The following is a 26,964-nucleotide window of genomic DNA, read 5'->3' as shown; positions in this document are numbered from 1 at the left end:
TATTTCAATTTTTTATTTAGACTGACAACATTGAGTGGACCAAAGGCAAATGTTTATTTTATGCATTCCTGGATAGTTAAGAGATTATTAACAAGTTTGTATTTATTGTGTATATTAATATAATTTAGATTATGTTCAAATATTGCAATTTAAATGTGTTAATAAAATCCCCCCAAAATTTGGTTTTGAAAACCAAGGTTTGAATCAAACGGTGTATCACCTGAACCAATACAAATGAAAGTATAAATCAATACAGATTCATATTGCATTTATCATTTAACCTATCAATTAATTAGGTTCATATTTGTGAGAAATGTATCCCTGACCCCCGTTCACCCAATCTGTTTGGTCTTATTAATGTCCCGTCCTCAGCAAAAGGTGTACATGCAGGTTATGCTGTTATATCGTCCCAATGTTGAGACCAAACCTACGCCCTTGTGTTCCTTGATGTAATTTGTTTTGTCACGTTTTATCCAACACAAATCCATTAATTCCACCCGCACATGTACAGCAAACTCACTGGTTAATCGGAGCGACTCTACCTGGAGATCAGTGCTCATAAAGTGGCCGCATGCTATAGAAGCCGGAAACAAAGCTTCAATGTGAGCGCCCCTTAGTGGTTGCTTTTTTTAATGCTTCCCCTGTGGCCCTTACGCCTGACAGGTTTTCCCCGAGGTTATAGCGCCCTTTCCTTTACATAACGAAACTTTTATTTTTTCATTGAAGATTAGTCCGCGAGCCAGATGCAGCCGTCAAAAGAGCCATATCCGGCTCGCGCGCCATAGGTTCCCGACCCCTGTTATAAGGCATTGCTATCACATTTTATTTTGCTTCCCCATTTTGAAGAGCAGTTCTAAAAAGTAACATTTTGCACCCAAAAAAAAAAAAAAAACTGTTGTCCCCCCCCTGGACCAACACACACAAACAACTAAGTAACTCAGTCTTAATCAATTTTAAATCAACTAATTCTTCCTTCAATTTGAGTAAAATTTCATGAATGTGAGAGCACTTTCAGTTGAGTACATTTTTTGTGGTACTCTTTCCACCCCTGATTATATCACGTGAGTAAACAATATTATGACATGATACATCTTGACACTAAAAAAATGCTGTTTCAAATTTGAATTGTGCATGTGAATTAAAACATGCCAACACACACAAGCAGCTAAGTAACTTAGTTTTAGTCCATTTTAAATGAACTAATTCTTACCTAAATTTGAGTAAAATGTCTTGAATGTGAGAGTACATTCACTTGAGTACATTTTTTTTTGGTACTCTTTCCACCCCTGTTTATACCGCGTAACAAAACAATATTATTACGTGATACATTTAGACATTTAAAAAAATGTTCTTTCAAATTTAAATTAGGTATAGGAATTAAAACATGCCATGAAAGGCAGAACAAATTCCATGCCCCGCATTTGGACCCCCAGTTGGAAACCTTTAGTCTATGATGAATAAAAATGTGAGTGTGATTTGAAAACTGGAGAAAAGGCAATGGCTTCACCAAGTGGTTTTTTCTGTTACTGCAAGGTTGTGTTGTGCCAAAAGGGCAACAGAGATGACTGTGTCCTTGGACCACCCCTACAGATGTAGGTCCACTGTTCGCTTGTTGTTAAAACACACTTGCAGCTAAGGATTAGGAAACTATGTTGAGTTCTTACCTCCAGTTCCATGTGTTTAAGTTCCCAGAAGTAGCGCATGGTCCCCACCTTCTCCAGGTGTCTGTAGAAGGCCAGTCGGCCAAAACGAAGGCTGTTGCTGCGGTTGCGAATAGCCTTAAGCCCTTCCATCTTCTCTACAATGGGGGACATGGGAATAGGTGGCGGTACTGCTGATTTGAGACTTTTTCCATTCTTCATTCCAGATCCATTACAAGGAATCCTCTTGTCTGACCTGCAATTATACAAAGCCTCATAACAATCTAGATTTCAAAATTTCTAAAGAGAAGGACCATGAAAGTGATACATTTTTTTAAACTTATTCTTGAAAATGGTTTAAAATGCATGTTTGTTTTTAATGGTTTAGTTAAAAAAGATAACACAAAGCCTTTATCTTGTAGTTTATATTTCCTAGTATTGAATGTATACATATATATTTTTGCTTAACTAATTGTTTTTCTACTTTTTTGTATTAAAATTCAAATAACTGTTATTTTCCATAATTTATGATCTGATTCATTTAGCCACTGAAATATTTCGAATTTTAAAAAGTTTAAAGTTTAAGATGTAAAAAATTAAACTTTTTTTAAACTACGTCCCACTCTGTGTATACCGTAGTTTTTGGACTATAAGCCGCACCCACCCAATTTGACACGAAAACTGCATTTGCTCACAGATAAACCGCACCGAACTATAAACTGCAGCTTTCCTCACTGTATTATGGGATATTTACACCAAAAGATATTACTGCAATTTTCGGACTATAAGACGCTACTTTATTCCTTCATTCTGAAACCTGTAGCTTACAGTCCAGTGCGGTTTATTTTTTGATTTATTTGGTTAATAGGCAACACCTTATTGACAGCGGCGTCATGAGACTGTCATAAGACAGTCATAATTATGACATGACACTATCATGGGCATTATTGAATGCTTATGACAGATGTCATTAAGTGTCATCCGGCAAATTATGTAACCAAGTCCATTTATGTCCAGCTTGGATCTTTTACATCCATTCAAACGTGAGATAATTTGCCAGATAACACTAAATTATATCTGTTATAAGCATTCATTAATGCTCATGACAGTGTCATGTCATAATTATGATTGTGTAATGGCAGTCTTATGGCGCAACTGTCAAATAAAGTCTTACAAAATACCATAACTAGCAATTAATTAAACAAATGGAACAGTAACTGAAGAAATAATTTGCACAGAACATGAATTTGATTGTTTTTTACATCTGTAGCACTGCAATGCATGCTTGGACGCATGTTGGAAGACAACAGTGCTGACAGCAGGTGGCAACAGAGGTTGACTCTCACCCCAAAGGGAGCAGTGAGGGCCAAATGAAGCTTCTTGAAGCAATGTAGCTTTAACATTTGCCTTCATGGTGGGTCATTTCGTCTTATGACAGTCGTATGATGCCGCTGTCAAATAAAGTGTTACCGGTTGATATCTTTTAGATTAAATATCCCATAATACAGTGAGGACAGCTGCGGCTTAAAGTACAGTGCGGCTTATCTATGAACAAATGAATGGTGCAACTTATAATCAGGTGCGCCTTATAGTGCGGAAATTACGGTAACCGTTAACCATCCAGCAAATTGTCTCACTTTTGAATGGGTCTAACAACGAACTGCACATAAATGGAGTTAGTGACAAAATCAAAGCATTTCAAACTATGGCCTCATCTACCTACTGGTGACGTTGCCTGGAACTCCAGACTCACCACTGTTTTAGCGATAGAGTCTGTCGACCGTTCCGCGGATCAACTTTCCAGGGCGGAGCAAGCCACAGCAAACAGGCTCAACATGGCTAGCGCGAAACAGACTGTTGGTTTTAGCGACTTGATGTGTTTTTGGTCATTTAAAACTGAATTTACCGCGGACTGGAACATATTGCCGGCTCTCCCGTTTGCCATCTATGTTGTTGTGGAGACAATGTCACATTAATAAACAAATCTGATTGCACGGATGATTTCGTTCAGGCTCAAGAGGCCATATCGAAGCTGGGTCCTCGACTTTTCTCACAGTGTTTGAAAAATACAGGGGAAACAGTCTGGCCGTGCCAGGCAACTGGTAACGCAGCTCCAGGAGCAATGTGGGGTTTAGTATCTTGCTCAAGAATACCAAGACGAGGTCATCGGGGTGGGGAATCGAACTCACAAACTCTCGATTGAGAAACGACTACCACTGAACAATGCCACCCCCTATTATTAGCTTTTATTTTCTATTTGTGTGGTTCAATTAACATGCTTTAGAAATGTAAATTAAGTTCAGTATTCACATTATTCAAATTCTTTATGTCAATTTGTACACTTTTTCTGCTAATGAATACCGGCTCCAAAAATCGGTTATCAGCACCTCTGATTACTAATAATCAGGATGGTCCTGAAAAACCCATTTCAGTCGATCTCTTATACAGTATATATATAGTCCTTCTCAAAAACTTAGCATATTGTGATAAAGTTCATTATTTTCTGTAATGTACTGATAAACATTAGACTTTCATATATTTTAGATTCATTACACACAACTGAAGTACTTCAGGCCTTTTATTGTTTTAATATTGATGATTTTGGCAAAAAAGTCAAGAAAAATAAAAAAAAATCTCAAAAAATTAGCATATTTCATTCGACCAATACAAAAAAGTGATACTTAAGTCAACCTTCAATTAATTATATCAGCTATGCACTCAATACTTGGTCGGGATTCCTTTTGCAGAAATTACTGCTTCAAGGTGGCGTGGCATGGAGGCAATCAGCCTGCAGCACTGCTGAGATGTTATGCAGGCCCAGGATGCTTCGATAGCGAGCTTAAACTCATCCACAGTGTTGGGTCTGGTGTCTCTCAACTTCCTCTTCACAATATCCCACAGATTCTCTATGGGGTTCAGGTCAGGAGAGTTGGCAGGCCAATTGAGCACAGTGATGCCATGGTCAGTAAACCAGTGGTTTTGGCACTGTGAGCAGGTGCCAGGTCGTGCTGAAAAATGAAATTTTCATCTCCATTAAGCTTTTCAGCAGATGGAAGCATGAAGTGCTCCAAAATCTCCTGATAGCTAGCTGCATTGACCCTGCCCTTGATAAAACACAGTAGACCAACACCAGCAGCTGACATGGCACCCCAGATCATCAGTGACTGTGGGTACTAGACACTGGACTTCAGGCATTTTGGCATTTCCTTCTCCCTTCTTCCTCCAAACTCTGGCACCTTGAGTTCCGAATGACATGCAAAATTTGCTTTCATCTGAAAAAAGTACTTTGGACCACTGAGAAACAGTCCAGTGCTGCTTCTCTTTAGCCCAGGTCAGGCGCTTCTGCCGCTGTTTCAGGTTCAAAAGTGGCTTGACCTGGGAAATGCAGCACCTGTAGCCCATTTCCAGCACACGCCTATGCACGGCGGCACTGGATATTTCTATTCCAGACTCAGTCCACTGTTTCTGCAGGTCCCCCAAGGTCTGGAATCGGCCCTACTCCACAATCTTTCTCAGGGGACGGTCACCTCTTCTGGTTGTGCAGCGTTTCCTGCATCACTTTTTCCTTCCCATAAACTTCCCACTGAGGTGCCTTGATACAGCACTCTGGGAACAGCCTATTCGCTCAGAAATTTCTTTCTGTGTCTTAGCGTCTTGCTTGTGGGTGTCAACGATGGCCTTCTGGACAGCAGTCAGGTCGGCAGTCTTGCCCATGATTGAGGTTTTGAGTAATGAACTAGGCTGGGAGTTTTTAAAAGCCTCAGGAATCTTTCGCAGGGGTTTTGAGTTACCGTAATGGCCCGCATACAAGATGGTGTTTTTGCATTGAAAAAGAGGGGGTCGTTTTATATTCGCGGTCTAGACGTTATACCCATTCACGACGCTAGATGACGCCAGATATCATTGAAGCGATGTTCTGTTATGACGGATCTCAGCTACTCTCCCCATTCACAACGCTAGATGGCGCCAGATATCATTGAAGCGATGTTCTGTCATGACAGATCATAGCTACTAGTTTAACCAGTTTGCATTATTTTATTGCAATGTTTTTCCTTATTCAGGTTTGTTTCAAGACTACAGTTACAGTTAGACTTCACTTTGATATTTAATGCAGTTATTGCAATTTTGTTGTTTTAGCACCATAGATTGGTTTATTTACATTTCAAAAATCAGAAGCCATTCATTTAGGAATGTGATTGCACTTTAGTTTACATATTTAAATGTCCAGATATTAAGATTTGAATGAGGCAAAATAACATGCTTTTTCTCTCAAATATATTGTTATTATCATTTTTTTCAGATGTACTGTAATTATTTTCTGTATAAAAATCAATTTGGTGTTCAGAAAGTCTTTTTTTCAAACTTGAGTCTTGAAAAAGGGGGTCGTCTTATAACCAGGGCCGTCTTATATTCAGGCTAATATGGTAATTCGTTGATTCAGATGATTAGGTTAGTAGCTTCTTTACAGTACCTTTTCATGATCTGCTAATTTTTTGAGATAGAGATTTTTGGTTTTTCTGGACTTTTTTTGCCAAAATCATCAATATTATAACAATAAAAGGCTTGAAGTACTTCAGTTGTGAGTAATGTATCTAAAATATACGAAAGTCTAACGTTTAACAGTACATTACAGAAAAAAATGAACTTTATGACAATATGCTAATTTTTTTAGAAGGACCAGGACATATAGGTAGGAAAACAGAAATGTATGAAAATTTGGACCTCAGTGTGCTTTGTTGGACAGCGACAATATGAGAATATGAATAATCAACTGAAAAATAAAAGAGAATAATCAAGACGATCACACTTAAAATAGAATGATATTGGAATAAGACTCAATATTAAAAGTTTTGGATCAAATAGAACAAGAGGTCAGTTACAATGGTCCTTTTTGTAACTGTGTAAATTTGCATTCTTGTGCTCAGTGCCACCATGTCAAAGGATTACTCCAAAATGCATATCTCTTGAGTGTTCCACACTGTGCTTGCCAAATGCTTTGATCCATTCCACCGGTTGGGAGCAGCATCACATCATAAAAGGGATGAGTGATGAGATGAAGAAATCCACCCTGACGCCTGCATGAGACAGCTGGCTTTTTGCTCTACCTGTTGAGCCTCTAGGGGGGTCATGTAAGATTACTGAAGATATTTTTACCCCCAGAATGTACATGTCCTGACTGCGATGTACAATTAGACAGTCTGTAGTTTCAACACAGTGCGTGAGTGTCTGATGCAGACTGTCTGTAGAAGCCAGGACTCTCCTCCATCCCCAGGGGATTTCTTGGGGTAGGATTTCAGCACTAAAACCAAAAGGGTGACCCAGAGTGGACAGCTGGTATTGGTCCTAATGGCGGCTCTTTAAGTCTGATGATTTACACCCCGGATTTCAAAAAGTAAAGCCACTGTGTGAGTAAACATAAACATCCAACTTGGTTTGTGTCATGTCCTTTCTATAAATAGTGTGAAGTAACTAATATCATAACATTTGTTTTAATTTTTTGGCCTTTTTATAAAAAAACATGTTTATTTTCGAATATTCAATGCATTAGTACCAATAATCAGTAACAATAAGCAAATATAAAAAAAAATTATATACATATATATATATATATATATTTTTTTTTTTTTTTTTTTTTTTTTTTTAAAGGAGTGAGAAGAAGTAAAACTTATTTAGTCTCACACCTTGTCCTTAAGTTCTGACATATCAGCTGCCGTCCATAGATTTAAATATATACTCATAGCCTAATAATACAATTCTTATTTAACACATATACAATCCCTCCTATAACTCCTATACACAAATGTCACAAAAGCTTAGTCAACTAATCAAACACGGAAAAACATAAATAAATAATGAATAATTAACCAGAAAATCCCATATCACAATTATGTGTCACAATTGTCACAACATAGTTATTATCCACAGCATGTCTTATTCTTATATATTTTTTAAAATCATATTTTTATACTAGGGCTGTCAAATTATCGTGTTAACGGGCTGTAATTAATTTTTTAAATTATTCACGTTAAAATATTTGACGCAATTAACGCACATGCCCCGCTCAAACATTAAAATGACAGCACAGTGAAATGTGTACTTGTTGTGTTTTTCAGAGTTTTGTCGCCCTCTGCTGGCGCTTGGGTGCGACTGATTTTATAGGCTTCAGCACCCATGAGCATTGTGCAAGTAATTATTGGCATCAACAATGGCAGGCTACTAGTTTATTTTTTGATTGAAAATTTTACAAATTTTATTAAAATGAAAACATTAAGAGGGGTTTTATTATAAAATTTCTATAACTTGTACTAACATTTATCTTTTAAGAACTACAAGTCTTTCTATCCATGGATTGCTTTAACAGAAGTTTAATAATGGTAGTGCCATCTTGTTGATTTATTGTTGTAATAAAAAAATACAGTACTTATGTACCGTATGTTGAATGTATATATCCATCTTGTGTCTCATCTTTCCATTCCAACAATAATTCACAGAAAAATATGGCATATTTTATAGATGGTTTGAATTGCGATTAATTACGATTAATTAATTTTTAAGCTGTAATTAACTCGATTAAAAATTTTAATCGTTTGACACCCCTACTTTATACAGTTTCTTAAATTGTCCCAAATTTGTACATTCTTTTAAAGAGAACCTCAGACTTAAAGACTTGTAGGCTCTAATAAGGCACAATTGTTTTCATTTTCTAAAATATGTTATTAGAAACACATAAAATATAGTCATTGATTTAAAAATCTAGAACAGTGGTTCTTAACCTGGGTTCGATCGAACCCCAGGGGTTTGGTGAGCAAGTCTTAAGGGTTCGGCGAAGGTAAAGAAATGCAGAGCCCTATTTTCGTACGTTGATTAAATCTAGGCGAAGTAGCTTTTTAGATCAGGTTTTGAATTGGTTTGCTCCCAATTTACAGGCTTAATCCATTTCTTTTAACAGCTAGTCCTCGATCTGATGGGAAAAGGAACTGGTTTGCTCAGTGGAAGGTTGACTCGCACTTGGTATGAGGAAATACAACAGACCAATGGGTCTCAAATTTTGACCTGTTTATAAAACATGCTGTCAAAATCAGAAGGATTTTGGACGGAAATTATCTAAATTGTTAGCTTGCTAGCTTAGATGCATTGGTTTTGAATTTGAAAAAGAAAAAGCTTTATTATCTAATTCCAAAGGGTTCGGTGAATCCACATGTAAAACTCATGGGGTTCGGTACCTTTAGCAAGGTTAAGAACCACTGATCTAGAGTATTTAGTACATGTTTTGACCTACGGAGAGCACCATGATTTAAGCACCCAATGGACGCTCGGGGTGATGACGTAGATTGTCACTGTTACTCGACGAATACTACCGGGTAACTGCAATTCCTTCTAAGCAGCGAGACATCCAACACATGCGCTTATCGATTAAAAGCGGCAAATACTTACTATTTGTTTTTTTTATTGAGTCTGTTATTACCTTTTCATTGTCTCAAAGTACTTTTTGCATGTGTTTCCCTCTCATACTTTTAATCATCGTGTTTTCTTGTGGTAGCATTAAAGCAGATTGTTGATCCGTTGACCGCATTAGTCACGTAGCATATTTAAACCACCCTCATTTTATATTACTATGATTACAAATTTTCTTAAAGGCATCTTTAGCCTGTCTGTCTGTATGCATCTAAACAAAACAAGCTGAAAGAGCATGGTAGTATTTTGGGTGTCAAATTCGCCTCTTGTAGATGTTTCGCCGGTGTGGCACATTTTGACAGAACACCGTTTTTTTTTTCCTACTCTCATCTCGTCTCATCATGTCTTTCTTGTTCATTTTGCTTTTGCTTCTCGTTTCGTGAAATATTGTCAGTGCTGTTCATGCTCATGAATGTTCCTCTCGGGTTCAAATTGAAAGGGTTGAACAAATGACATGTTTATGTCGCTAGAATGGGAGCCCGGCAGCGTAACCATGTGACGTCACCGCCCTGCGACATCAACAGAAATGGCGACCTACTAGTTAAACTAATTTTACAAATTGTATAAAAATGAAAACGTCAAGAGGGGTTTCAAAATCAAATTATTTTAACTCATAATAACGTTTCTCTTTTAAGAACTACAAGTCTTCCTATCCGTGGATCCCTTTAAATCCACACTAAATCTCTTCAGTAGTCGTACCCCACATATTTATAAGCAAAAATGTTGTCATCGTAAGTTGTAACATTTTTCAGTTTGTAACAACTGCTGAATATACTGAGGTAATATTTTTTTCTTGCTTTAGAACATTATTTGTGCTGTTTGGTATTGTACAACATCAGGAAACTTAAAAAATAATGTGTTTGTATGATCCTGAGTACCAGCTTTGTGAAATGTGAATGATCTGTAATGCCCATACCATACAAGTTTTGTAATTGTTGCCCCAAACCTTGGCACTGTATTGCAAATATGGAGAGACGAGTGAACCGCATAGAGTGCAGATTGATTTACAATCTAATACCCTTTTTACTTTGTTTATTAATATTTCTTGAGATTTTGAGTCTTTGTTGATGTGCTCGTGTGTTAAAGATTCAAAAGGGAAAATGGGGCTGAATGGAGAACCACAAACTCAGCACAAATTCTAAAACAATTTGCTAACTCAACATTCAATGTAAAGTAGCAGTCAATACAAAGCCCAATTTCCATAAAGTTGGAATGCTTTGTAAAGAAAAAAAAAAGTGAAACAGAATGCAATGTTTAGCAAATTATTTCTATTTTTGTTATTGAATTGAATACTCTACAAAGACAAAGTAATGATCAATATGATAGATTTGTTTTTTTGTTTTTTTTTTGCAGTTTTAACTTTGTTAACACACTGCTTACTTCAGGCACACTTCATGTTGTTCTGTCTAAACCGGAAGTTCGGGGCAGAAATTATCAAAGATGGCGCCACTAATGTTTCGCTCAGGAAACTTGTCTATAACCCGGCATATTTACGTCTTTTAGATGAGCCTAAATAGATGTTCATTAATGTGCACTGTCTATCTACTATATACTTGTATCCAGCTAGTTATTAAGCCATGGACTATTTGGACTTTTTTTTTTTTTTTTGCTTGTCACTGACTCCGCTCCTTTCTGACCAAGAAAGCAAATACAGATGTGCACATGAACATTAACCAAGGGGATAATTTTGTCAAATACAAGACTAGAAACAAGTATTATAATGACACATACTGTATTTTCCAAAATGTACAACATGTCCAAGTACTGTCTTTTTCAGGGACGATGCTTATTTCAGTCAGACAGTGCTAAGCCACAATCTGTCCATATTAGCTAGACTGGCCTGCCAGCTTTCCAGAACTGCATCCTGCATAGAAATATATGGCATTTGCGGCACAAAATACAGCAAAGAACCAGACTCTTGTGTAACTGAAGGCAGTGTTGTTAATAACGGCGTTAGTGTATGACTCCGTTTCTAACGGCGTTATTTTTTTCAGAAGTGAGTAATCGATTTTTTCCCCCCCCATCTTTGCAATGCTGTTACTGTTACTGAGGATGTGAAAGGGAACATTATTACAATTTGGTTGAATGAAACGAGAGTTGTCTGATTTTGTCACAGCTTCCTGGGACAAAGCAGAGCGGGAGGAGGGAAGGGGGTGGTGATCCTGTTGAAAACGCGATGATGATTGGCTAGGTGGCTCAGAGCATTATATCTATATATATTAGGGGTGTAACGGTACACACAAGTCACGGTTCAGTATGTACCTCGGTACTTGGGTCATGGTTCGGTGCGGGTTCAGTACAACGGGAAAAACAAAAAGGCTTTTTTTCTCACAGCATTTGCAAGTTCAAGTTTGTATCCCGTTACACTATAGGTGAATTTTTTTTATATATATAAAAAGTGTGACCGACGTTTTTAATTTTTTTTAAATGAAAGAATCAGTTCAATTTAATCAGTTAATATAAGCATCTTTGATGTTAAAAATGTTATAACATGTATAATTTAATAACGTGTAGAACATAAAAAGTAACATTAGTTACTTTGCTGAGTACCTAATTACTCTTACACTGTAACCAATCACATTTTAAAGTAAAATTTATATCACTGACTGAAGGACATCAAGCAAGAACACAAAGGAATCCTGCCTACAAAGCTTCAACAATTAGTTTCCTCAATAACAGACACTTAATGAGTGTTGGCGATGTAACACAGATGTAAACATACCCCTGCCCATGCCTTTTGTAATGGTTTGCTTGCATCAAATTCATCCTGCATCAAGAATTGGTTGCTAGTCAGGCACAGGGTACATACAAAGACATACTTATAACCATTCTCATTCACTGTCACGCTGCCACCAACATTCAGTGAGTGAGTGAGTGAGTGAGTGAGTGAGTGAGTGAGTGAGTGAGTGAGTGAGTGAGTGAGTGAGTGAGTGAGTGAGTGAGTGAGTGAGTGAGTGAGTGAGTGAGTGAGTGAGTGAGTGAGTGAGTGAGTGAGTGAGTGAGTGAGTGAGTGAGTGAGTGAGTGAGGTACTATCGATAGGTAGATAGGTGGTCGGGCAGGCAGACGGACGGACAGACTTTATTTGATATTCTGGTATGCACAAGTGAATACAGAATGAAAAGTCATTGCATTTGACCTGCACAGTGTTGAAAATATATAATATCATAAAAGTAAAATTAAAATATGGATAACATAATAAAATGTGAATAAAAAATGTGGAAATTGGTGTACTGTACAACAGTGCAATAGGAATGTGCAAAACAAGCAAGCCAGGAAGAGGTTCCAAAAGGTAAGAATTCTTTTGCCAGAGGCCAGCAGCAAGCTTCCTGGTTCAGTCACCACAAGTGAGTCATACGTTGAGCTTGAAGTTTCTTAAATTGGATATAGATTAAAAACAATTTGTCTTAAAATCTACATATCACTAACACTGCTTGTGCACACACCCTGCCCTGTCACACCCCAATTGACCTATCGTCCTCGTCCTATCCTATCACCTTTCCACGTGGTATCCCCTCGGTAATGATATTTATAAATACTGTAGCTTGAAACACTACTTACAGCCAGATAGAATACATGCGTATGTAGTCAGTCATGTTTTTGAATTACGATTCCCTCTTTTGTATCATTCTTTCTGTCCCCTCAAACACTCTTCTGTCCAGCTGCATTTTCTGAATGCACAACACACTATAAACAATCACAAAGGGAATATACTAGCGTGCCCTGTGGCACATTAAACTGTTCAGCCTTCAGACTAGAGCAGAACAGAAAAGGTTATATAGAGGGAGTCCGAAAAAATGCAGGCACACTTTAACACCTGTTAACTCCGTTGTCTATTGTTATTTTTACAGATTAAACCTATTGAATAAATGATGGCAGCCAGATTACTCTGATCATGTCATTTTATCAATTTTTGGGACACAATGTATATTTGCAAATCCTTATATTGTGTTTGTACTGTATTTACATTTTACATAGTGCACCAATGTCATCAGGATTGAGTTTTGGAGATTTTTTTTTTGTTTGTTTTTTTTTTTTGCATGTTAACCATTTTAAGTTTATACATATAGCCCTAAATCATATATGGCGGAAAACACTCAGGTGACTTGAAGTTGCGCTCCGAGACCCCTAATTTGGCCAAATTTTAAAATTGTCCAATATGCATGTGTGACACATCATTGGAAAGCTTAAAATCTCAATTTTCTGGGGGAAGAAACATTTTGGACAGGTGGGCATTTTTTTTTTTTTTTTTTAATGTTAATGTTTTTAAAACAGCAAAACCCTATATGCAGGTGAGAGCACGCGAGAGCAGAATTACAGACGCCATGACTTTAACAAAATATTATCGCGTACTTACTTGTTTCGATCCAAAAACTCCATGTTGCATCTATCACTGAGTGTCAAGACACAGCTGTGAATGGCCACAGCTGGGTTTGGGGGGGATTTTATGGATGAAACATGGTAATATAACAAGGGTCGCGATGCAGAAATCGCAGTCGAGATTTTCTTTTTCATATATTTACCTTTTTAAACATTTTTTTTTTCAATTTTTCTTTGTTTGGATCGATTATCTATCATCTAACATATGGGGAAAATGCGAAAGTGACAAAAAATACAATTTAGCGATAGTTATGAGGTAGCTATCCGTGACTTTTTTACAGACGCAATTTTTTTCATTGTGACATAAATTGTTTAAAAGTTTAAGATATGCAAGTGATTTTTTTTTATTTTTTTTTAAACAAAATATTAGACATCAATTAATGATTCAAAGCTAAAAATGACAGACATTTTGAAGAATAAATATAATTACTTACCTTGTTTTCATGGCTAGGTTGAAAAAAAAACGGTTGCGCGACATCTGTAAACGGAGGTTTCCAGGGTAAAACGGGCAAATTAAAAATAGTTTGGGGCCCTAATGCGCCATGAATCTGCTATCCCAGCATATAGACATATTGTTCTATCGAACACAACAGTTGTTTTGGCTTAAAATAAAACAGTTTCTTTTCAAGAGGAGTGCAAGAGCAGAAACTGCTTTTTCAGTCTTGTCAGTGTTTTCCGCCGTATACATATGGGAAGGATTCCCCTTTCAGGATGACCAGGTCACAGTGGATGCCAACCATACCGTGAAATCTAAACTAGTGTTACCCAACGGCATGTGATTGAACAAGCTGGCGTGGTCGTAGCACTTTTGACTGCAAGTTTGTGTATGATCATGTGACTAGATTGTTGCGTCTGCTTGGAGTCATGAAGTCATGTGATAATTGTTGCGATGCAGGTAGAGCTACTGTGGGCACCTCTGGCAAAAAATCTAGTAAAATGTAATATGTAAAATAAAGAGCAACAACTCTAGTGTAGCCCAAAGTAGCGACGTTAGGGAAGTGTTTCCTCTGTACAGATCTACTCAAGTAACATGGCGTGGTAAAACTACTCTTAGAAGTACATTTTTCACAAAAAGTTACTCAAGAAAATGTAACAGAGTAAAATGTAATGCATTACTAGTACTACCAACCTCTGGATACGTGTTTCATATGGGCAAAGAAATTGGAACTGACCTGTGGTGTGAACATAGTTACCATATCTAGCAAAAATATGGCAGGAAAAAAAAGTCCTATTTATAACTCTGCCAAACAATGTTAAAGAAAAATGAATGAAGAACAGAAAATAACTTGGTGGACGTGATCCTTTAAATCAATCTCTTCAACCGAAATTTAAGATGACTCGATAACTGCTTAATAACTTTTAGAAGCATTTCAATTGTTAACTGAGTGTTGATCCAAGCAATGAACCAGAACGATTGTTTCATCACTCCCTTTTACAAACAACAGCTATAAAAAAAAATAATGCTAGTTTAATTTAGGTATTTTGACCTATAAATTTGAAGAATCCCATTCCCCATATGTTCTTTAAGTGTCAAGTGGTACTGAAATAGCCAACAGCTCTTGAAAGCCCAAATGCACCAAGGAGTATGGCTGATCCCAGGTCAATTACCTTAAAGAGCTTTATTTTTGGTACCGTGGCACATGAAGAGGTCATATGGGTCACTCTAACCCCAGAAAAGGAAAACCTCCCATCAGTGAGGTTCTCTGGTCTGAAAGCACTTCCACAATGCTTGTTGTCAGGCAGACAAGCATCAAAGTTCAATAGACTGCTTTTCATTGTGATTGCATTGACTCATTGCAGTTTGTCGCTTTAACAAGCCTTTACGTAATGCTATTGTATCGTTGTGGCTCTATTTAATGTGTTGGTGTCTCTGTGTGTGAATAGCCTGTATTTAATGAATGTTGTGCTCTGTGGTAAATTTACTTTGCATGGTAACCTTCAGTAATCCCCATCCATAAAGCAACCGCGGGGAGATTCCTTTATATCCTCTCAATCATAACCTTCTGTAACTGATATGAGGAGCTGCAAGTGTGTTGTGAAGACTCGGGGTGGTGAGTTTGTTTAGGGCAGGGTTGTCAAAGTCATTTTTATCACACACATTAGGACTGCGAACACATATAAATAAATGATCGCTTACTATTTTTACCGATAAACAACAAACTGAACTAGGCCTGCAAGCAGGACTTAACGGGCCCTTGCAGTTTGGCGCATCTCGGACATCACCCAAACTCAGACGGCATACAGGTCTGGGTGGTGGCCAATCGTCCCCCGCTAATCATTTCATGAAAACGTAATATGCTGCAAACTCGCCTCTTTTTTTGGGATGAGAAATACATTCACACCTCTAGGAGGAAAAAAAAACTATGGTAGGGTACTTCATAAAAGGAGGCGCTACTGAGCTGTGCAGCCACGCTCTTACTCAAAACCAAAATGAATCCTCTAATTAGGCCAATTCGAACAAATGTGCCAAATTCTGTTTCTCTGTAAACTGCCTAAGTCCCTGAAAAAATATCCTTACTATTATCGTATTGGCCCGAATATAAGACTGTGTTTTTTGCATTGAAATAAGACTGAAAAATCTCAGCTACTCTCAAGTTTAACCAGTTTGCATTATTTTATTGCATTGTTTTTCGTTATTCAGATTTGTTTCAAGACTACAGTTACAGTTAGACTTCACTTTGATGGTTAATGCAGTTATTGCAATTTTGTTGTTTTATCACAATAGATTGGTTTATTTACATTTCAAAAACCAGAAGCCCTTCATTTACAAATGTGATTGCACTTTAGTTTACATATTTAAATGTTCAGATATTAAGATTTAAATGAGGCAAAATAACATGCTTTTTCTCTCAAGTATATTGTTACAGTCATTTGTTTCAGAGGCACTGTAATTATTTTCTGTATAAAAATTAATTTGGTGTTCAAAAATACTTTTTTCAAAGTAGAGTCTTGAAAAAGAGGGGGTCGTCTCATAATCAGGGCCGTCTTATATTTGGGCCAATACGGTAATGGCGAACAAAGGGTCGTTACGGCAAGAGACAGAGACATGTGGACATTGGGCTTAAATATAGTATTACAAAAAGGTCTTGAAACTACAATGACCAACCTGTAAAGAACTGGACATGTACAGTATAAGTAAAATGAATGAATTTGTGTTGCCACTAGTTGGCGCTGTAGGATTGATGCAAATGACCCCTACAGGACCCTTCAGGATATGACTCTCAACAAGCACGGGAAGTGGCCTTAATTTTGATAGCAAGCACACACTGTCCGTGCATTACACACACAGTCAAGTTAATGCCGCACCCAAGTCGGAAAAACACGAAAAAATCGCATTGGTGCATTAAGACCTGCGGTAGGAACCTAGTCTTGGACTCATTGAGAGTAGTTTCTGCATATTACTACCAAGTAAGAACAAACCTATTTTTCTATTTAAACTAAGTCGATTTTTTTTTTTTTTTAATGTAAATATGAGTTCAATTTGCTTGATAGATAAATGACGATATGCTGTACCTTTTATCTTAGATGTCAAATGTAAGTCACCATTATTAAATCATTTGATTGGGCCAAAGAAAAATCTTGCTAAAAAGCCAGCCAAATTAGAATAAATTTTAAACATTGTGAAGTATATGTAATAAAATGTCGGCAGGTTATATAAACTAGTGTGCAGTCCAATTTAAACAAAAAGGGTGACTGTAGTTGTACATAAAACACTGAGAAAACCCCAACTAGCCACACCTCCGACTTGGAAGGAAACTGCAGAACATTTTCCAAAAACAAAGCGTGTGGTTTACCCACGAGTATAAGTGCAAACTCCGCATTGAATTGTTACAGTTACATCCACGTGGTCAACAGCTGTAAGAGTATAAATCCAGTTTTAGTCTTTATACTAGTGCTGTCAAATTAATCGCGTTAATTAATTTTTTTAATTAATCACGTTAAAATATTTGACGCATTTAACGCATGACCCGCTCATGCATTGCCTCAAACGATTACAATAGGCGCGGGAACCTCTTGGCACCTCATGATATGATACGATTTGCGATACAAAGCTCATGATAACGATGATCTGATTATATGGCGATACAACGATTATCAATACATTGGTCAGGAAATCATTCTAGGATATTCTACAAACAAATAATAAACAGAAAAACAAGCTTCTGCTGTGAAATGGAATGAGTTTATCACTAGTAGACGTCCAATCCGTTTGAAGTGGGAGGGTGGCAGCGAATGAACGTTCGTTCATTCGCTGCCATCCCTCCCACTTCAAACGGATTGAACGTCTATGGCCGTCAGTGGCAGCCAATGCCAGGCAATGAGGTAATTTTGGGCTATTTAAGGTCATTTTCCTGTTGATTTTCAGTTACTTCCTGTTGATTTTGGGGTATTTTACGGGTCACTTCCTGTTTATTTTGAGTTACAGAACAGGAAGTGACCTGGGAATCACCTAAATGAATAGGCAGTGACTCAAACTCAACAGGAAATGGCCTGTAAATGCCGGGAAAATCGGACAAAACGACTGTGAATGCTCTGGTTTCGAATGAACGAAAGTTTCCAGTCTAAATGGATTCAGCGACGTGCACCGTCAATGCAGCCTTAGAGTTAACTCAGACACTATTATGGTGGAAGATTTTGGTAGCAATTTGTTGGTTCCTTTTTATTTATTTTTTTTATACAGTACATTGACACATTTTTAAAACTATATCTTGATTCTTGGCAGGAGCATATTGAGAACCTTTTGTGATACAAAGTATCACGATATATCACCATTTCGATATTTTGTCACACCCCTAGATTACAATAAGACGCCGTTTTTTTGCACAATGAGAGCTAAGAGGCAGAGAAAGGCGAGTGGACACAGGCATTCATTGGACTGCGCCGTTTATTGGCATAAGCTTCGGCAACTCCTTCACAACAAACATAAGTATCATTTAGTGAAAGCACAACAAAAATAATATTCCTCTCTCCCAAAAAATATCTCTCCCAAAAAATTATGTTTATTCCCAATCAAAATAGCTATGCAAAATAATAAAACTTACTCAGATTTTGGTCAAACTTTATTCAAACATTTCGTTTAGCTCAACAAATACACTGGATGGCAGTATTTAGTCACAATATACAAACTATCAGAGGTCTTGTACGTTGTGAAACCAGCACTCAAATGACCGTGAAGTACAATGGAAACGGAACTACGGCGTCAGTCGAAGCACAAAACACACTCATTGGGTTGATTTGTAAGTAATTTAAAACTCGCCATCGACACCTTTTGGTGTATTTCAATCACTACCTTATTTAGTTAAAGACACTGGAAGAACGACAGGGTATGTTGAATGTATATATCCGTCTTGTGTCTAATCTTTCCATTCAAACAATAATTTACAGAAAAATATGGTGTATTTTAGAGATAGTTTGAATTGCGATTAATTACGATTAATTAATTTTTAAGCTGTAATTAACTCGATTCAAAATTTTAATCGTTTGGAGGAATAATTAATTTTTAAGCTGTGATTAACTCGATTAAAAATTTCAATCGTTTGACAGCCTTACTTTATACTGTATATTTGGAGTGGCGGGCCACAAAACAACACATTCGCTATAAACAGGCAAAATAAGAACACGTATAGGTGTCGTGTCACATACTGCCGACACGGAAAAAACTAAAAATACGAGAGCGAGACAGCATGCGCAAGAGAAAGCGCACATCGGTCACAAAGTTGTTGGCCAACGTTGTTGTTGGTTAATATTCATTACGCAAATGGTAGGAACACGTAGGACACGTCCCACTATGCTGCACAACAAGAAATTCTGAGACACGACGTGGTCGTGAGGCGTCCGAGACACCAAATCAGCAGTCGGTGGATATGTCACACTACTTGAAGCGTCGTGACTCACCTACTAAAAAATGTGGCCACAACAGTCAACGATTCTCCACGATCAGTCTGCCAGGATAAAATTGTCCTGAAATCATATACTGTAGTCTGAGACAGGCATTAGCTTACCTTCAAACTCTCTAACGACCAGAGTGAGTTCATGTTCCAATGGGCGCGGTGTGCATTCTATTCTCAAAGTGCGGCCTTAACTAGTGATAGCTCCATAAGCTTCATTTGTGAGAAACCTAATTAATTCCAGGTATCATTCCTACTTGCCATCAGGAGAAGGCCCTTGCTACCACTACAGAAGAACTATTTACTGTAAGTGTAATAATGGGTGATTCGATATTTTAAAAGAACGGGAATTAGGGTCTTCAACAGTCCCGGATTGTGCGGGACAACGCGTAATTTAAGGAAGTTCTAATTGGTATCAACGTTGGTACCAGTTCTAATTGGTACCGACGGCATTACCAGTCAGAACTTCCTAAATTCCGTGTTGTCCCGCCCAATCCGGGACTGTTAGCAACCCTAACAGGAATACAAATTTTGCCATGACATTAGTCTTGGGGGCTACACTAGCGCCGACGAAGCTTTCCAGAAGCTTCACAGAAAATTTTATACAGTGAAGAACACCCTGCGATTTTTCAAGTTCTTGCACTTAGAAATCATGGAGGGGTCTGAAATTTGATCGTGGGTGCATGTCCACTGTGAGAGGGATAATCTATAAAAAAAAAAATTAAAAATCCAGAAATTGCAATGTCTGATATTTTAGCAATGTATGTATTTGAACACCTTAGAATACGATTGTTAATATTTGGTACCGGAGTCTTTGTTTGCAATTTCAGACCGTAATAACCTTTACTGTAGTTTTTCACCAGGTTTGCACTCACTGCAGGAGGGATCTTGGCCCACTCCTCCACACAGATCTTTTCTAGATCAGTCAGGTTTCTGGACTGTCCAAAGGTTTTATATTGGGTTTAGGTCTGGAGACTGGCTAGGCCATGCTAGAACCTTGTTATGCTTCTTACAGAGCCACTCCTTGGTTTTCCTAGCTGTGTGCTTCAAGTCATTGTCATGTTGGAAGACCCTGCTACAACCCATCTTCAATGCTCTGACTGAGGGAAGGAGATTGTTCCCCAAAATCTCACAATCCAGGGCACCAGTCATCCTCTGTTTAATACAGGGCACCCCTCTTGTCCCATGCACAGAAAAAAACACCACCAAAGTAAGATGCTACCCTCCAATGCTTCACAGTAGGTATGGTGTTCTTGGGATAGTACTAATCATTCTTCTTCCTCCATGTACAGTTAGTGAAATTCCAATCAAAAAGTTCTATTTTGCTCTCATCCGACCACAAAACTTGCTCCTATGACTCCTCTGCATCATCCAAATGTTTAGACGCAAACTTAAGACTGGCCTTGACATGTGCTGGTTTAAGCATGAGAACCTTCCGTGCCATGCATGATTTCAAACCTCTTAGTGTATTACCAACAGTAACCTTTGAAACGATTATCCCAGCTCTTTTCAGGTCATGGACCAACTCCTGTCGTGTAGTTCTGGGCTGATTCTTCACGTTTTTTAGGACCACTGAGACCCCACGAAGTGATATCTTACATGGGGCTCTACTTCGATTGAGATTGACCGTCATGTTTAGCTTCTTCCATTTTCTAATGAGTGCTTCAACAGTGGGCCATTTTTCCCCAAGCTGCGTGGTAATTGCTCCGTAGCCCTTTCCAGCGTTGTGGAGGTGTACAATTTTGTTTCTGGTGTCTTTGGACAGCTCTTTGGTTTTGGCCATGTTACAAGTTTGAGTTTTACTGATTCTATGGGGTGGACAGGTGTCTTTATGTCTGAATGTGTTTATTCAGATTTCAAAGAGTAACAGAGAGATCCTTATAAGACACTTTTTTCTCCCCCCCCCCCCATCCCTCCCAAAAGAAAACAAACCAAAAACAAATTAAAAAGAAAAAAGAGGGGGGGGGGGGGAACTGTCACAGACATTCTATGGGGTGGACAGGTGTCTTTATGCAGCTATCGACCTCAACCATCTGATTCAGGATAATACATGTGGTGGAGATGGATTTTTAATACGCGGACAAACAGGTCTTTCAGGGTCAGAATTCTAGCCGATAGAGAGGTATTCAAATACCTATTTGCAGCTGTATCACACCAATAAATTGTTTAAAAAATCATGCATTGTGATTTCTGGATTTTTCATTTTAGATTATCTCTCACACTGGACATGCATCTACAATGAAAATTTCATACTCCGCCATGATTTCTAAGTGGGAGAACTTACAATAGCAGAGTGTTCAAATACTTATTTTCTTCAATGTAGATGAATAGGACTGCATCTGATGCTATATGCTGCCAAAAACGAAAGATTTTAAAAGGAGGGATATCCACTGCTAAGACAAGAGTACTATGCCAGCGCCGATTAGCCATTTTCAAACTGCACTCAGAAGCCTTATTTGCCCAGGAAGGTTTCGTTTGATGCTTGAGCATATTACAGATGAACAGTTGAAGGTTAGCCCTGGGTGTTTTGACTTTTTTGTTTGTTTGTTTGTTTGTTTGTTTGTTTGTTTGTTTGTTTGTTTGTTTGTTTGTTTGTTTGTTTGTTTGTTTGTTTGTTTGTTTGTTTGTTTGTTTGTTTGTTTGTTTGTTTAAAGAGAGCGGATAGGCATAGTGTGCTTCAACAAAGCTATGATGCTATAGCTAGTTCTAATAGCCATTGGCCCTGAGTATACTTGATGCAATCGCAGGGATTTTTTAAAAGGGCTTGGTCTGCTTCAAACTTAGAAACTAAGGAGATAGTATATTTTCTCGTAGGCATCGTCTAACTGTTTGCATTATTCTAACACACTTAATTTAATCAATAAGGTAATAGCATTGTTTCTCTTATTTATTGTTTGACTGTTTGTATTACTCTAACACACCCAATATAAAATAAATAGCACTTATACCATAGTTTAAGGAAAACAAGCAGAATATAGGGCATAAGGGAAACATGATGCCTTCTTATCACAGAAGCCCAATGTGTGCGTCGTGCAACTGACTGAGCAAGACTGACGCTGACAAACTCACGTCTGCACCACCAACTCTCGCAATCAGTTCTCCCTGACAGTTAAGAACAAATGGCGGGACGCCCTGTCCCAACACAAGGAAAAACGGAGAACGCCCAATACCCAACTGATAACACAAACTGCTAAGACTCCAAGAGCCCCTTTGACGTTGAGGTGGCAAAATCCACAACCCACGTTGACAACAGTAACTCCCGAGTCATCCCGTCCAATTCACAAACAGACAATGATCCTAAACAACACCCAACCACACCCTTCTTCCTGCCCACAGCCCGCCCCACGAGAGCCTTGAAAAGACTGAATGTTTCACTATGCATTGTCATTTTTTTCTCGCGAACCTTTTGTTGACTTGTGATATGGTGACCTTGGATCCTCGCCTGGGTCCCTCTGTGCTGTATGATTGCGGTCGACTCAAAATAATTTGTCAACTTGTTCTTGGAAGCCTTTTTCCAGCTTTCAAAATGGAGTCAGTACAAGGGGTTAAGACTAAGGGGAACGCACGGGAAAATGGCCTTTTGGCCGGGTTGTCGGGGTTTCCACGGCCCGGGTCGTTGGATATGCGCCAGCGCGGGCCTGGCGGTTCGGCTGGCATGATTTCAGCAATCTGGCTTAAAGTTCAGATTCCTTTAGAAGGCAAGGCAGCAAGGCAAAGCGTTTTTTTTTTGTTTTGTTTTTTGTAAATGTGGGGACTTCTACTTTTTTATAAATAAAAATTTATTTTAAGGCCTCCCCGCTAATGTGTGTTTATTTGGTTGATAAAAAATATTTTTGATACATCAAATATTTCTGTGTAACACCTGTAAATATCACATATTAAGACATGGACACAAGTGGCTTATAGTTCGCTGCAGCGTAAACTGCATATGTATTATCGTCTTAAATTTTGTGAAATTTGGGCAGTACAGTTTATAGTCAGGTACAGTCTTAAACCCATAAATTACGGTAATTTTAATAAATCACCAATTCAGCCATAAATTGTTCTCTGTGCACACATTTCTAGCACTTATCTTCAAACATTTTCCACGTATTTAGGACCACAACATGAAAAAGACGTTACAGGTTCTTTAAATGACTATATGATTTTTACTTACGTAAAAGTGTGTAAATAATCTAAGGGATTACTCTGTTGGGACGATTACTTGTAAGGACAAGAAATAGGGTGACAGGGGGTCTAATCCCAGATTGGGTGAGTCTGTGGCCGTTTTGAGAGGACAGCCTTCACTCCAGGGAATTTTCACCCAGGGGCGTCTGATGTCCTTGTTTTGAAGTCGCATGGAAACAGCTATCAAAGCCTATAAACCATGGGAATGTGGGTGAGGTGTTTGAGCATGTGTGTGTGGATAGAATAGAACACAGCATCATCACTCAACTGGGTGTTGCCAATGAGAAAGGAGAACGAAACTAACGACTACAAACCACCAGAAGAAAAGTTCTAACACATAAAACCATTTAGTACAGCAACAAATTCCTCAGCTACCTAATTCATTGGTATAAAATTAAACATATTGCCTGACTGACATGATGATACCAAGTTATTGACAGAATGTCTTACCTTGTCCTTAGTTGCCTAATTAGACAGCCAGTTATGAATCCAAACACAGATCCGCATGTCATCACCATTGCTCTCAGCAGTATTCAAGCCAAGTAGCTGGACCATGGTTAATTCCTTTACAAGGTTGCCAAACTGTTATCAAACAAAGGTGAGCCTAAAGTTGCCCGGAACATACGTGCAGCAAATTCGTGCATTGGCAATTTTATCACAGAGTGCACTTTCACACATGAATTTGACATTTTCAGTGACCGCAGCAGGTCCAGTCCTTCACACTCGCAACTCTGCAAGATGGTGTAACTGTAGAACTTCCACTCAGTGTGCTTTTCCATGTCGTCAAGAACAAAGCCAAGATCTTATTTTAGTGCACGGGAGATGAATTGAGTTACACTCTTTTCAGTGCTGTTAAAATACTTATTTCATTTCTTGATTTTTTTCAAATTTAATAACTATTTTCTTCGTTTCCATGTAGCTAACATTTTATTTGCGCCGTGAATAATATTTTTTTCATAAATGCAGGACCAAATATTGTGAACCAGCAAAGCAAGAAAACTCCAATAATCAATTGAGGTAATTGATATTAAGATTAAAAAAAAAAAATTAAAAACCAGTGCGAATGGTTTGATATGTTGCACATTGCTGTGCATGTAACTGATACCATGTGTGTAAAGGGTGTTAGAATTCAAAACACGGTATTTATGACAGTTTAAGTGTGCATTGCAATTAATGTAAAGTTATCACGACTAGAAGTGAGGCAAAACAAACCATAGTCGGAACAAATCAAATATACAGTAGAACTTTTTACATGTTGAAAGAACTCACCCTTGATAGCTGGCAACATTGGCGATCACTAAAATCTTCTTCTCATTTCCTCCCATGTCTCTCATGGGTGAGATGGTGGCTCTCTCCCCAGGTTTCCTGCTGAGTTTTTTTTTTTTTTTTTTGATATTCTTTTGGTTGATATTCTAGCTTCCCACGTAGACTGTGTTGTGTTTTGTTGTGATTATATGCGCGTGCGTGTATTCGTGCACGTCTGCGTGTATGGTGTGTGTTTGCAAGATGTTGGATCCACTGCGTCTGTCAGATCAGAGAAGAAAGCACTAGTTGTGGGAGCCACAGATGTCCGGGGGATAAGCACCGGGGGCGTGATTGGAAGGGGGTAGCAGGGAATAGGGGGGTTGGGTTGTGTCTGTGTATGGTGGATGAGAGGACGCAAGGCAGGTGAAAGGAGGGGGAGGGATCCGGGCACCACAAGCAGGCAGGGAGCAGAGGAAGTGTTCCAGGCAATGTGGCTTATTATAAAGGAGTGTTAGGAATGCCATAGCACCAGTGCAAGAGGAAGGATGATAGACTGAGAGGGGCAGTGTGATAAATACATTTTGAAGGGGTTGAGGCTACTTGAGACTGAAACTAGGGAGGCACTTTGTTTTTTTTTGGCTCCCAGCATTGAGTTTTGTAGTTATCTCAGCTTTCCTATTCATACTACTTATCACCGGCAGGGCCTCATAACATAAGCGGAATTTGACTTTTGGGGCAAGGAGGGCACAATATGTTGATGACCCCGAAACGCAGTGTCAGAAATAGTTTATAATAATAAGTTGAAAATTAGCGTTTCTGGTTCCCCATCATTCTTGAGGGAAATTCTAAAATCATGGTGCTTAGGCTATACTTTTCGCCAAGATTGTCATCCATTGAATATGGTACGGCCACCGGTGTCGTACCAATGTAGTTACCCCAGTCTGGGTGGAGCCACTGCACTGCACTAATTTGCTCGATTTCTGTGTTTTGGTGATGTAGTCATCGAGGAGGTTTTAAAACATGGCACACCCAACAAAAAAACTTTTTTTTCTGTCGTATACCGTAACATACGTACTCAATGTTAAAAAAGGCCATGTTTCACTGTTTTACCTGTAGGATGACCTATTACTGTTCTTACTGTAATTCAAGTTCTGTATTGAGTTTCTCCAGTTTAGTAAACGTCGATGTCCAAAATATATAACTGTGGTTCTTTTCTGGCTTAAATTAATTGTTTAAGCCGACAACCCTCATAATTAATGTGAGTGTGCGCGCTCCCGCGGCCAGGGGACACAATTTTTGACGGGGGTAACTACAATGGCAAGACACCGGTGGTGGCTCTGTTGTACAATTAACTTCTTTGGTGGGGCAAATTGAAACTCCGCTCACCATTTTTATGGTGGTCTCTAGCATTTCATGGTCCACATTTTCAATCCTTGGTTCTTGCTCAGTAGTTGTTGTCGCTTTTGAAAGCTTAGGTTTGAAAAAAATTAAGTATATCCATCTTGCCTTTTCGGTCCTCGGGTGGTTTTGGCTGAGCAAAGCAAAAGACCGTCTAAGGTGCTAGTCACATAATCTGTTGGTAATTTTGACCCATTATAAAAATGCTTCTTTTTTTGTCATTTCATTCATTTTTGTTTTTTGTTTTATTGCTTTATAACTTTTTATAGACATTTTTTTCCTGAAAAGTCTTAATTTTTAGGCTATAGACCCTACTCACATGACGTCACAACCACGCCCCCGCGCCATAGTGTCCGTCAACTCGTCACTGTTGATGCATTACAGCTACGTAAATTCCTCCTATTATGGCGTGTCTTTCTGCTCGTTAACATTAATAATCAAAATGGTGAAGGCGTGTGTGGCAGTCGGTTGCAATAACAGAGAAGATAGACGGAGAGACTTGAAGTTCTCCCGGATTCCGAGAGACCCGGAGAGGTGAGCGAGATGGGCTGCTGCAATTCGACGAGAAAACTGGGCTCCAAACGATTATCACAGATTATGTAGTAGTCATTTTATATCTGGTAAGATGCATTTAATATATATTTAGAGGGTTTTGGGCTGACAACCACAATTAAGATCATTGCTAGGCTAATCGCCGACAACATACACGTATGTATGTAGTGAGAGTGCTATCGCTAATCCATATAAACATTAAAAGCCCTAGCTCCATTGACAAATGACATGAAATACATTA

General features: G+C 38.4%; 1 protein-coding gene across 1 annotated transcript in view; it reads right to left on the bottom strand.

Moving 5' to 3' along the window:
• mylk4b (myosin light chain kinase family, member 4b) overlaps positions 1–25,053 on the bottom strand; it is an 82,227-nt gene extending 57,174 nt beyond the window's left edge. The window contains exons 1-2 of the mRNA XM_057842183.1: positions 24,798–25,053; positions 1,665–1,896 (exon numbers count right to left, since the gene is read on the bottom strand). Of these exons, the coding sequence (XP_057698166.1) occupies positions 1,665–1,896; positions 24,798–24,862 (297 nt within the window). The 5' untranslated portion in view covers positions 24,863–25,053. The remainder of the gene's footprint in view (positions 1–1,664; positions 1,897–24,797) is intronic.
• Positions 25,054–26,964: the final 1,911 nt, after the last annotated feature.

This window comes from Corythoichthys intestinalis, chromosome 7 (assembly GCF_030265065.1).
Source record: "Corythoichthys intestinalis isolate RoL2023-P3 chromosome 7, ASM3026506v1, whole genome shotgun sequence".
Classification (NCBI taxonomy): Eukaryota; Metazoa; Chordata; class Actinopteri; order Syngnathiformes; family Syngnathidae; genus Corythoichthys; species Corythoichthys intestinalis.
This window is presented reverse-complemented; position numbering and strand designations above follow the sequence as displayed.